We start from the raw sequence: 16,343 nt of genomic DNA, 5'->3' as shown, positions 1-16,343 counted from the left end.
CTTGGAGTCTAGCTGGCGAAAGAGTAATATAGCTACTCCTGCTTTCTTTGATTAATGTCAACAAAATATGTTTTCTCCACCCATTTATACTTTTAATCTGTATATATATTTAAAGAAATTTATTTTTTTTAAAGATTTTATTTATTTATTTATTTGAGAGAGAACCCGCAAATGAGGTGGGAAGCGGCATAGGGGGACGGAGAAGCAAACTCCCCACTGAGCAGGGAGCCCGATGCAGGGCTTGATCCCAGGACCCTGAGATCATGACCTGAGCTGAAGGCAGATGCTTAACTGACTGAGCCACCCAGGTACCCTGGTTTAAAGACATTTTTTATAGACAATCTGTAGTTTGGGTCTTATGTTAATAAATACCATGCTTTCTATTTGTTGCCCTGTTCTTTGTCTCCGTTTTTGTCTTTCACTCTTTCTTTGCCTTTTGTAGTTTCAATGTAGCATCTTGTATCACTCCATTTTCTTTCTTTTCTTTGACTATTGGTAATACTTTAAAAAAAAATTTAATGATTGCCCTAGAATTTGCAGTATACGTTTACAAGTAATCCAAGTCTACTTTTTAAAAAAAGATTTTATTTATTTATTCATGAGAGACACAGAGAGGGAGAGGCAGAAATATAGGCAGAGGGAGAAGCAGGCTCCCCTCAAGGAGCCCGATACAGGACTTGATCCCCGACCCAGGATCACGACCTGAGCTGAAGGCAGATGCTCGATCGCTGAGCCCCCCGGGTGTCCCTCCAAGTCTACTTTCAGATAACACTATACCACTTCACAGTGTGAATACCTAATAATAATCAATACAATTGATTATTAATAATAATCAATACAATAATACAATACAATAATCTTATTCTCGTACCATATATCATCACTGTCATTCATTTCACTGATATATAAGCATGCTTAAACATATATACCTAACATATATACATAAGCATTCATAATTGAATACATTGTTGCTATTATTATTTTGGAACATCTGCTGTTAGATTAATTGAGAAGTTAACGGTTTTTATTTTACTTTCATTTATTCTTTCATTGATGATCTCCTTTCGTTGTGTAGATCCATGTTGCTGATCTATGTTACTTACCTTGAATCTAAAGAATTTCAAACTTTCTTGCAAGGCAGATCTACTGGCAACGAATTCACTCAATTATTTTTTGTCTGACAAAGTCTTCATTCCTCCTTCACTTTGGAAGGATAATTTTACAGGGCACAGGATTATAGATTGCTAGGTTTTTTTTCCCGTCAACATTTTAAATATTACTCTTCACTCCTCTCTTGCATAGTTTCAGAGGAGAAGTTGGATGTGATTCTTACCTCTGTTCCACTCCAGGCAAGGTGTTTTTTTTTTTTCCCCCCTCCCTCTGGCTTCTTTCAGTGTTCTCTTTCTGTCCCCCCCCCCTTTTTTTCCTGTAGTTTGAATATTATATACCTAAGTGTAGTGTTTTGGGCATTTAACTTGCTTGGAATTCTCAGCGCTTCCTGGATCTATGGTTTGGTATCTGAGGTTAATTAGAAAGAAGTTCTCAAATCATTATGACTTCAAATATTGCTTCTATGTCTTTCTTTTTTCTCACTCTGGTGTTCCCATTACCTGTATGTTACACCTTTTGTAGTTGTCCCACAGCTCTTGCATATTGTTTTGTATTTTTCTCTTGCTTTTCAGTTTTGGAATTTTCTACTGTCATGTCTTCAAGCTCAGAGGTTCTTTCCCCATCCGTGTGCAGTCTGCTAACAAGCCTGTCAAAGACGTTCTTCATTTTTGTTACAGTGTTTTTGATTGCCAGGGTTTCTTTTTTATTCTTCCGTAGAATTTCCATTTCTCTGCTTATATTATCCATCTGTTCTTACAGATTATCCATTTTTTTCCATTAAAGCCCTTAGGATATTAATTATGGTTTTTAAAAAAGATTTTATTTATTTATTTATTTATTTATTTATTTATTTATTTACGAGAGACACAGAGAGAATGGCAGAGACATAGGCAGAGGGAGAAGCAGGCTCCCTGTGGGGAGCTCGATGTAGGACTCCATCCCAGGACCCTGGAGTCACAGCCCGAGCCAATGGCAGGTACTCAACTACTGAGCCACCCAGGCGTCCCTTAATTATGGTTTAAGACACAATTCCTGGTGTGATAATTCTGACATTCCTGTTACATCTGACTCTGGTTCCGGTGGTTGTTCAATCTCTTCGAACTGTGTTTTTTTGCCTATAGTTGCCTTGTAATTTTTGTGGAAAGGTAAATATGATGTACTTGGTAAAAGCAACTGTGGTAAACAGATCATCTTTAGTAATGTGGTGGTAAGGGGTGGGGAGGAAGTGTCCTATGGTCTCTGAGAAGGTCTCGGCCTTTTAGCGAGCCTGTACCTGTGGACCGGAAACCTCACCAGTGCTTCTCAGTCCTCCTTCTCCCTACTTCGTTGGGATAGGATATTCGATATTTCTCTCCCGCCCCAGGTAGGGTTAGTCTTTAATATAATACCAGAAGGTTAGGCTCTGGTAAAAACCTCCTGAAGCCGACCTTGTTAAGAATAGAATGCTCTGATTTTTAAAATGGCCACTATCTCCTTTACTTTTTCAAAAGCATGAGGAGATTTTTCTCTGATTTTTATTGTGAGAACAGAGTAGAGCTCCTGGAGGTAAAATACACAAAACTGTGAGGGCCCCAAACAGCTGCCTTCCCACCCCTGGAGTTTTTAATCTGTCTTGTCCACACTGAGCCTTCAGCCATTCATCAGTTATAGTTCCGGTTTCCTACCCTGGCACTGATTTCCACATGGGTTTCTGCTCTAGCAAACTATGTTCCTCTGTATCCACCTTTCTCTATTTCTATATTTTGGAAGTGGTTTGCTCTGTGACCTTGCTTTTCTAGTAGATCTAAGTTGTTGATTTTTTTCAGCTTGTTTAGCTTTTTACTTTTCAGAATAGAGTGGTGACGTCTAAGCTCTTGCAGCTTGGACCACAGAGTGAATCTCTGAAAATGCTTTGAAACTCAGATCATGTTGCTCCTCTACTCAAACAAAAACACCAAAAATATCTGTCAGTAGCTTCCCAGGATAACAGCCAAAATGCTTATAACGTCCCCTGAGGTCCCACATTGTCAGCTCCTTCTCCTCCCTGCCTGAGTTCATCTCTCTGAGCTCACCTCCTCCTGCTGCCTCATTCCTGACACGTCAGGCTCGTTGCTGTCCTTTGACCAGGGCAGACATGCTTCAGACAAAGCCTTTACACTTATTGTTCCATTTGCCAGGGACGGTCTTCTAGGTAGCTCCACAACTCATTCCTACCTTCTTTAAGGCTGGTCAGGGTCATTTCTCCTTGTGAGGAAGCTCTGTTGTTGCCACAAGGTTTCTCAGTGAGATTATAATCAGAGCTGGATGATTTGGTTGGGGGCATATATTGGCATCAGGCTATGGTGGCCTATAGAGACACTGCTTCAGCAGAAAACTGCCCTGCCTGGAAGACAGAACCTTCTAAAATGCCAGCACAGGACATCCTCCAATGGGCATGCTTAAAAAAACACAGACAGCATTAGCTTCTGTGGCCGTAAATGCAACTCCCCTTTCGTTACTTTATTTTTAGTGCTTTCAAGTCTAACCACTGACTCCTGCTGATTGATGCATTCTTTATTTTAGACATGCTATTGTGTTCAATCAATGGCAGTCAAGTCTTGCAAGCTAGGGAGCCCTTCTGTCCCTTTCTAAAGTGAAATTGCTCAACACATTTAGCTCCATTATATGTAGGCTTAAAAATTTAACTCTATTTCTGAGTTCATAGGGAATGCATTAGCTTAGAAGCAAAAAGGGGTATTAGAAGGGCACTTGACTGTAGAGGGCAAAAGAGGCACTCAGTCTATCAAAGTGATTCTCTTCCTAGGCTGAGCACAGGATTCTCGCAAAAGCCTGGCTCCTACCTCATACTTACTGACAAAGAGGTGGGCACTTTACATTTTAAAACTAAGCTGCTCTCCAAAGATAGTATTTGAATTCACACTTCTAACAAACAGTATGCAAGTGTACCTCCTCCCCTACCTTCTCCTTCATATTTACTGCTAAATCTTTTACCTAGGGTTTGCTCTTGGGCAAGAGCTCTGGTGAAATATATCATAGTAAAAATATACTTAAGTTATATAACACTTGCAAATGGTTATGAATATCACATAAACATGCTGCCCCTGTTTCTGTGTATGGCGAAGAGAGAAGCATATCATACATTTACCCTCTCCAGGAAAATGCTTCCCCAAGCGATAGGGTATTACATGAAATGACCACGTGTTGATTTGTAGTTTATGTTAACTGACCGGTCACCATAGTAGAGCAGAGATTGACTGTGCTGTGTGTACGTAATTTACTTCAGATAAAGTAGAAAGGGATAGATTTAGAGTGAGTTCAGGACATGATAATGTGTTTAGCTTTGAAATGAAATCAATATGTCTCTTGATCTCTGTGACTCTAAGTGTATTAACGTATAGCTATGCATTATAAATGAACGACAAGAAGATTAAACAAAATACATGTGAAAGCATTTTGGGAAATGGAAAGCACATTTTCAATCTGAGGGATGATGGGCCCCGCTGTACCATATTATAGGTTACATTACATCCCTCAAGTATATCTAGCACGGCTGAGTATTTTGATAAGATTTGAAGGGTCAACTCAAAAGGAACCATTAGAAAACCATCTTTCTAGGGCCACTGAAATCACTCTTTGGTACTAGGAGGCCTTCAGAAAATGAATGGCTGTTAATTGTATTTTGCAAATAGTTTTTTTATCTAGAACTCAGACTTGCTGTTTCCCTTACTCTATCCAGTGTATTGCTCAGTAAATAGCCCTCCAAATTAATATCTCCCAAGTTGGAGCTCTTTTTTTCCCATATCAGCACTCTCCAAATGTATTATCTGTAGTACTAGTATGAAACATATATTCACAGAGTTAACTTCATTTATGTATACATCATCACCCCTTGACCTACATCCCCTTCTGACCTGTAGTTGTGTCTCTCCTGTGCTCAACACACGGGAGGGGCTTTATTACTTCCTGATATTTAACTCATATTGCTTGATGACTATTATGTCTCACCTCCCAGACTAGACCATGATGTGTTTTCGATGTCTTCCAGAGTCCTGTCTTAGGTTTGAGCACAGCAGAGAGAAAAAGTGCTTTTCTGATACGCTGAACATTATTTGGAACTTGGTTCTATTCTGGGAATGTTCCTGGGTGAGATTAAATTCTATATCTTTCCAATTCCAGATTCTGTTAAAAACAGTAACAGCTACAACAACAAAAGACTGACAAGTTACATCTAAAACTACCAGCCACGTAAAGTTCTTTCAAGGAACGTGATACTAAAAAAGGCCCTTATGATCTGGTCGCCTGATTTTCCTTCAGGTTTTAACTTGGGAAAAGGTCAATGACTGGGCAAGATTGAGTCCTGGTGACCCAGATGAAGAGCCCCCAGTAGCAATTAGGGGCCAAGATTTATGTCCTGGCTTAGCCAAAGGCTGCTGTGTGAATTTAAGCAAATCACTTTGCTATCTGAAATTGCTCCTTCATCTTGAAGCTAAAGAGATTAGACCAGGATTCATATTCACAATTATTTGTGGGTCAGAGACCCCTCTGAGATTTTGCTGAAAACTATGGGCCTTTTTCCCCAAAAAAGCACAAATACGTCTATAAATAGAATGCCAAGAGGGTCAGAGGCTCTGTAAAATCCACCCACATATTCCCTAGCGGACTTTAGAATGATTTTCAAGGTCTAAAGTATGTGGTTGAAAAAAAAAAAAAAAGAATCCATTTGCATTTGTTACTCCCAGTGTGAATTAGTTTTAAAATGTGTATTTGAGCCATTTATGTCATTCGAAGTCATAATTACTTTTTTGCAATTTCAAGTACTTACAGCAGAGCAAATTTTTCAGTAGAAAAAAAAGATCTCTTTTGTGGATTAATAGCATCTCAGGGTCAGCGAGGTGGTCAGTCCCTCCTGCTACACAGTGCAGGCCTCCTTCTATGACCCATCTCAGAGACAGACGTGTAGCTGAGACTTGAACCCATGTGGTGATGAGGGCTCACTCACATTTATTGCTGGGCAAAGAGTTTCAGAATTGTCTTGTCTTTTTTGAGTTAACTCTGCCCTCCCCATGTAAATGTCTGCTACTGACCCTATTTCTGCCCTCAGGAGCCACATGAATTTTAATTCTTTTTCCAGTCTGTTAGGAATTCAATGGCAGCCTCTTTTGTCCTCTGTTAATTTTCTCTATGCCAGGCATTCCAGTTTCAAGTACAATTGTTCTAGAAAAGTGACTTCATAAGACTACTTTTAATCTCAATTACCTTCTTCAATGGAACTCTTGAAACAGCCCATAATTAGGCAGCATATTCCAGAAAAGGTCTGACAAACACATGGTTGGGCAGTAATTCCTTAAACTGCTAACTGCTGTGAGGAGTGCTGCCCACGCCACCAAGAGCCTGGTCCCTAAACAGGTGACTCTGCTGGGTCATGTTGGAATTGTGGTCAACTGAAACTCCTTTATCATCCATGGCGGCTGCCCTCATTCTCCGTTGTTTTAGAAGCAAAGTCACCTTCCTAGCACCCCTGCTCACCTGCACCTTACCCACATCAGCCTCTTCCCAGCTCTCGCACAGCTTTTGGAATGCTAGTTTTGTCTCTCATCACGCCATCTTTCCCTCCAAGTGCTGTGTTATCTACCAATGTAAATAAGCCTGCCTCCCTCCTCCCCCACCCCCCAAATTAATTGATAAACATATTGACCCGTGGTTGCCAAATACAAGCTTCCCTCTGTGGATTCATTATTCATGATTCTTCACTCAGTCACTTCACAACTTCATCCAACTGCGTGATCTGCAGAATGGAGAAGAGTGGGAAGATTATGTCCTGTTGGGGCAACATTTATTTCTTTCCTTTTCTTTTATTCAGTCTAGTTTCCTTTCCTCAAACTCTGTTGCTTTTTTTTTTTTTTCATTCCTTCATGTGTTTCTACTGCACATCTTGGTCTTATATTTGTTTCCTTTTCCCGTGTTCCTTGGCCACGAGGGATGAAGCTCTGTTGTGTTTTTTGGGATCTCTGCCCTCTGCCTGTGTGCAGGGCTGGCTGTGTCGGCTGGTCCCAGGAGGCTCTCTGCTGTGTGCTGGTGGGAGTCAGTCCCCTGCAGGCAAAGTGTTTAAATACATGCCTAGTAGCATTCAGCAGGGGAGGAGGCTCTGAGGATTTTCTCAAACCCCCCGGACCCAGTTATTTTCTTCCAACTCCACAATTGCATTAATATTAAATGGAAGTCCAAAGAAAATATAGACACAAATTTATGTGTGTTTGGACATAGGAGGAGGGCATGGGGAGACAGAAATTATTAGATAATCCGCACAGACCTCACACTGTAATCTTACTACTATTTCATCTGTAACCAAACAATATTACTGATAGGAAAAAAAGATTGAAAACGCCAAGTAACCGACTATCCATTAGCCAATGGAAAGATGACATGAATGTAAATTGCTTTGAGAACCAAAGAATGTGTGGGTCTGCAGAGATGTTCATGTTACCAACTCCTGTCTCATCAAATCTTTCACCTAGAAATAGTTACTGTCATACTTGAAAAAAGCTAAGGAAGACATCTTCCAAGGTTTGCCCAAGTGAGTGATTTTACTTTTAAAAAGCTTTCCTCATTTAAATGTGTGACCATTATTGGGTTATAAAATAGATTAAATGTGGGTCAGGATAAGCATGTAGGCCTATACTCAAGTAAGGGAAGTAGTTAACGGTTTAGTAACTTGGGCTTTTTGGTTACCATATTTTCATAATGCTTGAGCCCCTCAAATAAACAAATCAATGTTGCCATTAAGTTACTAACTCAATTTAAATAACACTGTCTTAAACACAACTTTATTACTCTGTAGTTACCTTGTGGATGAAAGGGATGAGCTCTGGAGGTCATAGAACCTTCCCCAATTGAGAGAGGTACAGACAATTTCAGCTTAGGAGAGTGACAGGTGGCTGAATGATTATTGTGCTTTAATATGTCAGAGGGAATCCCAACATTGTCTAAGCAAGGTTTATAGGTACTGCAAACCTATAACGAGTCCTAGAGAATGACAGGAAAATATTCGTCAATATCCAAAAAGGCTAAAGCTGAACATGAGTTAGGGTCTCCTGCCGGTGGAACTTTATGCCTTATTCACTATTCATTCAGTCAGCCATCAGTACATACTGAGGAAATACGATGTGTCATAACTTATCTTAAAAATACACCATCCTTATGACCTTGAACAAATCCTTTACCATCTTCAAGTCTAAATTTTACCATCCAGGTATTTCTGTCATAGGTTTAGTGAGGTCTAGAACTAAGGTATATAAGACTCTAGCAGAGTCACTGATTGGATGTTTACTGAATAAATGAACTAACTCCCTTACCTTCTTAACATTTAGATCTCCCCTTCCCGTGTTGTTATTTATAATAATATAAAATAAATTCCATTTGTTAACAATAAATGTCTCTCTACAGTTTTGGGTCAACAGGAATTGTGAGTGATCTGTGCTTGTGGATGAAATCAAAGTATTTAAATATTATTACAACTGATCAAATATTTTTGCAAGATAATCCACCAAGCCCAAGGATGTCATTCTTTGCCAAACAGCACTCTGAGGCTTGCTGACTGCAGTACATGCAAATCTACACTTTTTTTTTGAGTTTCTTTGTTTCATAACAAACATGAGCAGTGACTTCCTTTCATTCATCAATTCTAACTGGAATACTTTTCAGTGACACTTAGAAAAATCTCATAAACCCATTTTCTAAAATACAAAATTTTTCATGTTCAGTAGCAATGCGTGGAGTGTCCACTGGGATGGTGTTTTAACAGAACAGACCCAAGTGAAACAGAAGGTAATTTTGTAGATTTTGAGTATGGTTGTGGTAGTTGCCTTCTGGTTTATACTCCCAAATGTGAAATTTTGAAAAAGAATAGGCCAAAGACACATACCAACTTACTTATTAATTGTATCAGTCATTTGCTCAATCAATATGAGTGAGTACATACCACCTGCCAGGTATTGTGCCCGGGACCCCGAACTGAAAGTGTATAATTTCGACATCAAGAAGTTTGCTCTAATGAGAAAGATATGTAAACAAATCAGTTCTATAAGGAAATTGATACAAGAGAAAGTGATCCAAGAGCAGTAGGGAAATATGAGAAAAATCTAGCCAAGTCCGCTTGGGGAACTAGAAGAGCCTTCACAGAGAAGCAAGCTGAGGCGGAGACATGAGTAGGAGATGATGGGGGGGGTGAGTAGGAAGCTACTTGGCAGTGAGAAGAGAAAGAGAAGAGCATGGAGGCTTGAAGGAACCTGGAGCGATCAAGGAATGTGCAGGAGTAGGTTGGTGTCCTTCACTCTAACCCATAAATAACCATGGAAGGGGAAGCAGGAAGGCCTGGGACAATAGGGAAGGGCCAGATCTATAAGCCTGTGTGGCCGGCAGAGGGGTGTCAGGGTTTTGCCTCTCTGTGGGCTGTGGGGGAAGTTACTGAAGAATTTAGTATACAGAAGTTTCGTAATCAGATGAATATGTTCTTATTCCTGAAGGAGACTAACAATATTGTGATTCTTTTGTTGTTTACAAGTTACAGGCATGGCACACACACCCCTTTGTTCCTAGGGGTTTCTTCAGTGGTTCTCGTTGTAATGGAATTCAGGGATGCCAAAAGAAATATTTGAACTAAATGATATATCAGAATTATAATAAGAGCCTATGAGCAGATTTTTAGTTAACAGGTTTTTAATAGGCTGTGATGCAATTCTTAATGGAGAAGATTTAATTATAAAGGAAGCACGTCTCCAATGGAAATTTGGCTGGGTGTGTTTTTATTTCTCCTTGAATTAAAAGGTTTATATAGGGTTAGATGGTTGAAATTCTTGGAGAAAACACGTATACACCAGGGCAAACTTTCCACTGACTCTCTTTATTTCTTGCAGCAAAGCACTGAATCTGCTAGAAATAAATTTCACTTATATAGAGCATAATTTTTTATAATTTCAGGGGTTAAGCATCTGAAAGGCCAGAATGAATCAGCATTCCCTGAAGAAGAAGAAGGTGTAAACGAAAGAGAGGAGCAGTGGGAACATTAATTACGGGTCTGCAGCAAGAAGGCTTCTTGGGAATAACTGAACTATTAACTTTCTGAATATCCCATGGAAGGCCACTGCTTGACTTCCAGAAGCATTCTCCACCTCTGCTCTCCACACTCATACAGTAGTAATACACCTCCTGGGAAGCTCTCCTTGATTGAACTTTAGAACTAAGTACAGATTGTGCGAAATTACTTAAAATTAAAGAATAAACATTTATTTTATGGTGATTTTTCTTTTTAATGATATCTGCATAGACATTTGCAAACATGTGAGTGTTCTAACTTTAATAACTGCCGAGCTTAATCCCTGATGTCCTACTGATGTGGTCTGCCTTCTAAGGTCAAATGTAAATAGCTTCACTTTAAGAGTAAAAAATAAATATTAAATACATTTAGACATGAGTGTGTGTCTGGGTTTAACTTACAGAGGAATGTTTAATGAAACTTTTAAGTTAAGATTGGCATTTATCATGTTTCTGTATACAGAACGGTACATGGTATTTATTTCAAAATGATGAAGAAATGCCCAATTTCATGATTCAAAAGATTGTAATATAATGGTCTTTAGATATTGAACATCCGTTTCCCTCCAACATGCTAATGGTTAAAGGACTGCGAAATTCTCATTTTTCTGAGCTGTGAGAGAGATATTTGTCAGCATCTCCACTAGGTATTATGAAACAAAAATGCTAAATCTAAAATAAAATATGCCCAAATCTCCCCTTCCACTTTTTTGGCTATTACTTGAAATGCGAGCTATTTCCTATCGCATTTTAAGAAATCATTAGAATTTTATAAATCTATTATTATCAAATAAGAAATTCCATTAATCCATGCATATAGTTATTCATTAATTCAATAACTATTTTTAATGAGTCTACCTCCACCAAACGACTTTGGGGTTATAAAAATAAAGGAAAGATAATTTCTCATCCTTACAACTGGCAGAGAAGATAAAGCATCAGCATAAAGCAGGTTTTCCAGGACAGTAGACACATATTTATTGAAGAGGACTTTTGGTTTTTAAAGTTCTGGCTTTGGGCAGCCCGGGTGGCTCAGAGGTTTAGGGCCACCTTTGGGCCAGGGCTTGATCTTGGAGATCCGGGATTGAGTCCCACGTCAGGCTTCCTGCATGGAGCCTGCTTCTCCCTCTGCCTGTGTCTCTGTGTCTCTCATGAATAAATAAGTAAAATCTTTGAAAAAAAAAAAAGTTCTGGCCTCCAGGACAATACTAATTATTTTTTAAAGATTTTTATTTACTTATTTATTTTAGAGAGAGCTCGTGCATGAGCAGGGCGAGGGACAGAGGGGGAGGAAGAGAGAAAGAATCTCAAGCAGACTCTGTGCTGAGCATGGAGCCTGATGCAGGGCTCCATCTCACAACCTGAGATCATGACCTGAGTGGAAAGCAAGAGTGGGTCAATTTAGCTGACTGAGCCACCGAGGCATTCCATTAATTGTTTATGGCATTTAAGGTAAAGTATCTATGCCACAAATTTAGTAAGGATGATGGAATGCCCAGTTTGGTTCCCACACTCATGATATTGGTGAGGTTCAATGTGTCATGGATGAAAAAAATGAAAATATTTCTCAGAAGTCAGTAAAGAGGGAAATTAAGACTGGAAGGAAAAAAAATGTGAAATCCACTGTGGAATGTTATATCAAGATTCAAAGAAGTAAAACTATCGTTTTTATCTTTAATGCAAGCTTTATAATATAGAAATTAAGAGAAATATGTGAATCAGACAATGCATTAGAGATAACAATCATTTTTCTTAGTATATTTTCCTCAAGAAAATAAATGCAAAACTCATGGATAAGTAGTATCACCAAGTATGAATGAGTACTCTGGTTCCAAGTGTCTTTCCTCCTTCATGTCCTCCTTTCCTTCCTTCCTTCCTTCCTTCCTTCCTTCCTTCCTTCCTTCCTTCCTTCCTTCCTTCCTTTTTGTTCCTTCCTCTCCTCCTCCCCACCCCCACCCCTAGCCTTTTATGGGTTTTTTTGTTGTTGTTTTTAAGCCAGTTTCAGTCAATACTTTCTGGAGTTTCTAGATCACCTGCTGTGACTATTTGATTTCCTAAATTTCTTTCTACTTAAAACATGATTAAGGCACAGATTTGTTTTACATGATTTTTTAATTTTTTGTGTTTGGAAAACATTCTGATAGCACTTCAGATTATTTGAGATACCCAAGGTGCTAAAAAATAAAAGTTTGCTCTTCTCTTTCCTTGAACACACTTTCAATTTCTTTTCTTTTCTTTTCTTTTCTTTTCTTTTCTTTTCTTTTCTTTTCTTTTCTTTTCTTTTCTTTTTTTCTTTTCTTTTCTTTTCTTTTCTTCTTTTCTTTTCTTTTCTTTCTTTCTTCTTTCTTTCTTTCTTTCTTTCTTCTTTTTTTTTTTTTTTTTTTTTTAGGATTCAGACAAAAGAAGCCAAAGCTTTTGCTGACTTTGTAACATCATTTGGGTAAATAAATAGCATGGCTTCTGGATTCTTCTGTTCTCTATTAAAAACACAAAAATATAAAAATTAAAAGCATAAGTTTTCCTTAGGAAATGTTGGTTTATTCCATTCTGTTCTCTACTCTCAAAACAGAGATTACAATTAAAAGCATAAGTTTTCCTTGGGAAATATGTTGGCTTTCTCAGAAACCTGAAGGAAGCCAGCTGAGATAATGGCTTTTCAGTTTCCTTTTCACACAATTATAGTTTACAACAAATTTTTTTCAAGAAGACAACTTGGCTTCAGTTTGGCTGAATGGTTAAAGAAACTTTCTGAACAAAACAAAACAAAACAAAAACTTTATCTTTCCCAGACACATTTATAATATAATAGTTAGTAGCTTTGAGTCGCTTCAGCTTGGGTTCAAATTCAACCTCTTTCAAATTTTAGACTCAGTTACTCCATTTGTAAAATGGGTACCACCATACTTACCCCTATGGGTTATTGTAGAAATTAAATAAGATACATTAAAATGCTTAGTCTAGCTTAACGAGCATTTAATAACTGGTGCCTATTATTATGATCAGGGTGGGAAAGGACCTGATGCTATCTATCCAAGCCTTACCCAAAACACGATCCTCTTCAACATCACAGACCAGTGATTGATCCCCTCCCTTCTTTAATAACACCAGCTGAACCCCAAACCCAGCCACAGAGCTCTGTTCTCTGTGTGAAACTCTTTTTCCTGTCCTTCACCTCCTTGATCACAGCCATTCAACCCTGTGATGTCATCTCGTACGTGGCCTCATCTCTATGTAAAACACCACCAGGTCTTCCCAACCTTTCTCATCATCCTGGCCACTTGCTATGGATCCTCTTTAATTGTGTATACTGAATCTAAGAAAGGTTGTGTCAGGTAGATATGTTGGATTTTTTCCCTAATCTCCCTAAACATGAGAAACTGAAGCATAGAGTGTGTCAGGGCAGAGCAGAATTCTAGGCCAGGGTTCTTTCTACTAGACAGTAATATTGTAAGCCTCTTCTCTTCCCAGAGTGGGCCAGGGTAAGGGTCTTTATAAAAAACAAAATTCTGAGACTTTTTCTGTTCTTAAAAGTGTTTTCACCATCCATTTTAAATTTTAATTCAGTTATGGCAATGTTTTCTACATCGTGGAAACTGATTATTTTGTGTCGGTAAGGGACAAATTACTTTTATTTTCATATTTATAAATTGTCATAATACATATTAGAAAAGACACTATTGGTGCTCCAAACCCGTGATTTTATAGCTATTATTGCTTACAATGAGAAGTAGGCAAAGGAGGGAACTCAAAGGAGCCTGGGAATTTGAGGAAAAACACTGGAGAAAGTAAACTAAAATGGTTTTGGATTTATCTTCATTTTTTGTTTCTTACTGTACAAATAGGACTTAGCATCTTTTCCCTTTTGTGTTATGTTTAGTAACAAGGACCCTAATGTGAAGGAATGAGCACAGTGAACCCTAGAAGTATATGTCACTAGGATGAGAATCTTAGAAGGAGAAGAATATTAGAATATGTTTGGCAAATGATTCATCATCATTATTCAGAACAAGGATTTGACAGCAAATAATAGAAAACCCCGCAAACAATAGCATACAGGCTTATTTATGTCATGAGATTAAACATCCAGGACTAAAATTGTGGCTCAAGACTCCAATGGGCATACAGACACTTTTCATTTTCCTTAATATTCTCAAAAGTTGTAACTTCATGCTCCCAAGAGAGCTGCTGCTCCAGGCATCCAGTCTGTTCTGAGCAAAAAGAATAGTGGGAAGAGAAAGGCAAAGAATGTAGCAGAGAAGCAAAGCTATCTCAGAGCCCCCCAACTACTGTCTTATGGATCAGAGCTGTGCCACAAGACCAGCCCTTGATGCAAAGGAGTTGGAGAAAGTAAATACTTTTTTAAGCTGCATTTATTTATTTTGAGAGAGAGTGTGTGTGCACGTGCACATGCATGCAGCGGGGAGGGGCAGAGGGAGAAGGAGAGAGAATCTCAAGCCGACTCCCTGCTGAGCATGGAGCCTGATGTGGAGCTCGGTCTCACCCCTTGCCCCTGCCCCTGAGATATGACCTGAGCAGAGAAATCAAGAGCCGAACATTTAACTGAGTGAGTCACCCAGGTGCCCCAAAAGTATTTTAAACCAGGAACCTTGCGACCTTCCAACTCAGTCAAGGTTCTCTTTGTAAGTTTTGAAGTGACCATCTTATCAGCTGAGCAACGAGCAATATCTGCTTCCCAAATGAGCAAAATTCAGGGAATTTCTTCTTCCCTGGGGTATCCAAAGGAAGTATAGACTATTCAATACATGTCGAAGAGTTAAAAATATTAATACTTACTAGGTATTTTTGCTATTTAAAGTGCATAAATTAGGTTAGTGTTTATGATAGGCGGTAGTTAGATAGGAAAATTCAGATACCCTGAATTATTCTACAGTATTTTTCATGGGATAATTTGGTGTCCATTATAAAAGGATGTTCTAGAAACAAGAGACCAATATTCTAGTTTATTATTTAGTAAATACATATGAATGAATGCTGAGGACACAGGTATTACTAAGATAGTTAAGGTCCTCAAATCCATGAATGTATATTCTAGTGTTTGAAGACTGCTCATACTCATGTGAATTAATACGTAAATTATTATTAATAATAAATAAATGAAATCATGCCACATAGTGATACATTCCTGGAAGGAAATAGAATGAGGTGATATGGTGGGGCGTCTGGGTGGCTGACTCCGTTAGACATCTGACTCTTGATTTCCGCTCAGGTCATGATCTTAGAGTTGTGAGATCGAGCCCTATGTTGGGCTCCCCACTCAGCGTGGAGTCTGCTTCAGATTCTCTGTCCCTCTGCCTCTGCTCTTCCCCACCCTTGTGCTTGTGTGCCCATGTGCACTGCTCTCTCTCTCTCTCTCAAAATAAATAAATAAAATCTTTAAGAAAAAAAATGAGATGATGTGGCACAGGATGGCATCTCCTCGTTGATCATAGCTGTGTGACATTGGGGAAACCCTTCAATCGAAACGGGCTCCAGTTTTCTGAGGAGTCAAATGTAGAGAGTGATACGAGGAGGTGGATCAGAGGATCCTAGGAGGCTCCTTCCCACTCTGAGATCTGTGTCTCCCCTCTGATTCTCTTTCAGGAACTGCAGACACGCAGCAAAGGAGAAAAGAAGAGACAGGAATAGACAGAAAAGAGCAGCATTAAGAGAGAATGGAATCAGAAGAGGAAGGGGTATCTCTGTATGGTTGTATGACAGTCAACAGGACAAAATTGTTGTCATTAAGAAATATACACCCATATGTACGTATGTATTTAGCAACGTTAGCATTGTAACCAATTATATTTTCTGTCTTTTAAAACTTCCCCTTAGAAGATGATCTAAAAAAAAATGGTGATCATTTTTTCATTTGTTGTTGTGGTAGTGTTTTCCTTAAGATTTAAAAGTCCTTGCAAGAAAAATTTCCTCCTACAAATCACTAATTGGATAATTTACTCTATCCTAGCACTCAGGCTTTGTTGCTATTAAGTCGCATACCAGATTTTTCCCTTTACAGAGATTTATGTGACATGGTATGAAATTCTCTGGAACTTTTCCACGGGGTTCTGGAATAGTTTGTTATTTTACTTTTCTCCACCAGGTGCAAAATGGGTTGATAACAACCAGAAGCTGACTTGTCAGTGCTGTTGTGCTCCAGTGGGAGC

The 16,343-nt window shown here is 38.8% G+C and overlaps 1 protein-coding gene across 4 annotated transcripts in view; it reads left to right on the top strand.

The window, feature by feature from the left end:
- The window catches only part of PPP1R1C (protein phosphatase 1 regulatory inhibitor subunit 1C), a 115,013-nt gene extending 98,966 nt beyond the window's left edge, over positions 1-16,047 (top strand). For 2 of the 4 annotated variants that reach the window (XM_072811051.1, XM_072811052.1), the window contains exon 5: positions 15,781-16,047. In XM_072811051.1, coding sequence (XP_072667152.1) covers positions 15,781-15,845 — 65 coding nt within the window. In that variant the 3' untranslated portion in view covers positions 15,846-16,047. Of the gene's footprint in view, positions 1-10,065; positions 10,559-15,780 lie in introns of those variants that run through there. The other 2 variants (XM_072811050.1, XM_072811053.1) reach the window with 1 other exon arrangement.
- Positions 16,048-16,343: the final 296 nt, after the last annotated feature.

The sequence above is a fragment of the Canis lupus genome, chromosome 34, assembly GCF_048164855.1.
Source record: "Canis lupus baileyi chromosome 34, mCanLup2.hap1, whole genome shotgun sequence".
NCBI lineage: Eukaryota > Metazoa > Chordata > Mammalia > Carnivora > Canidae > Canis > Canis lupus.
This window is presented reverse-complemented; position numbering and strand designations above follow the sequence as displayed.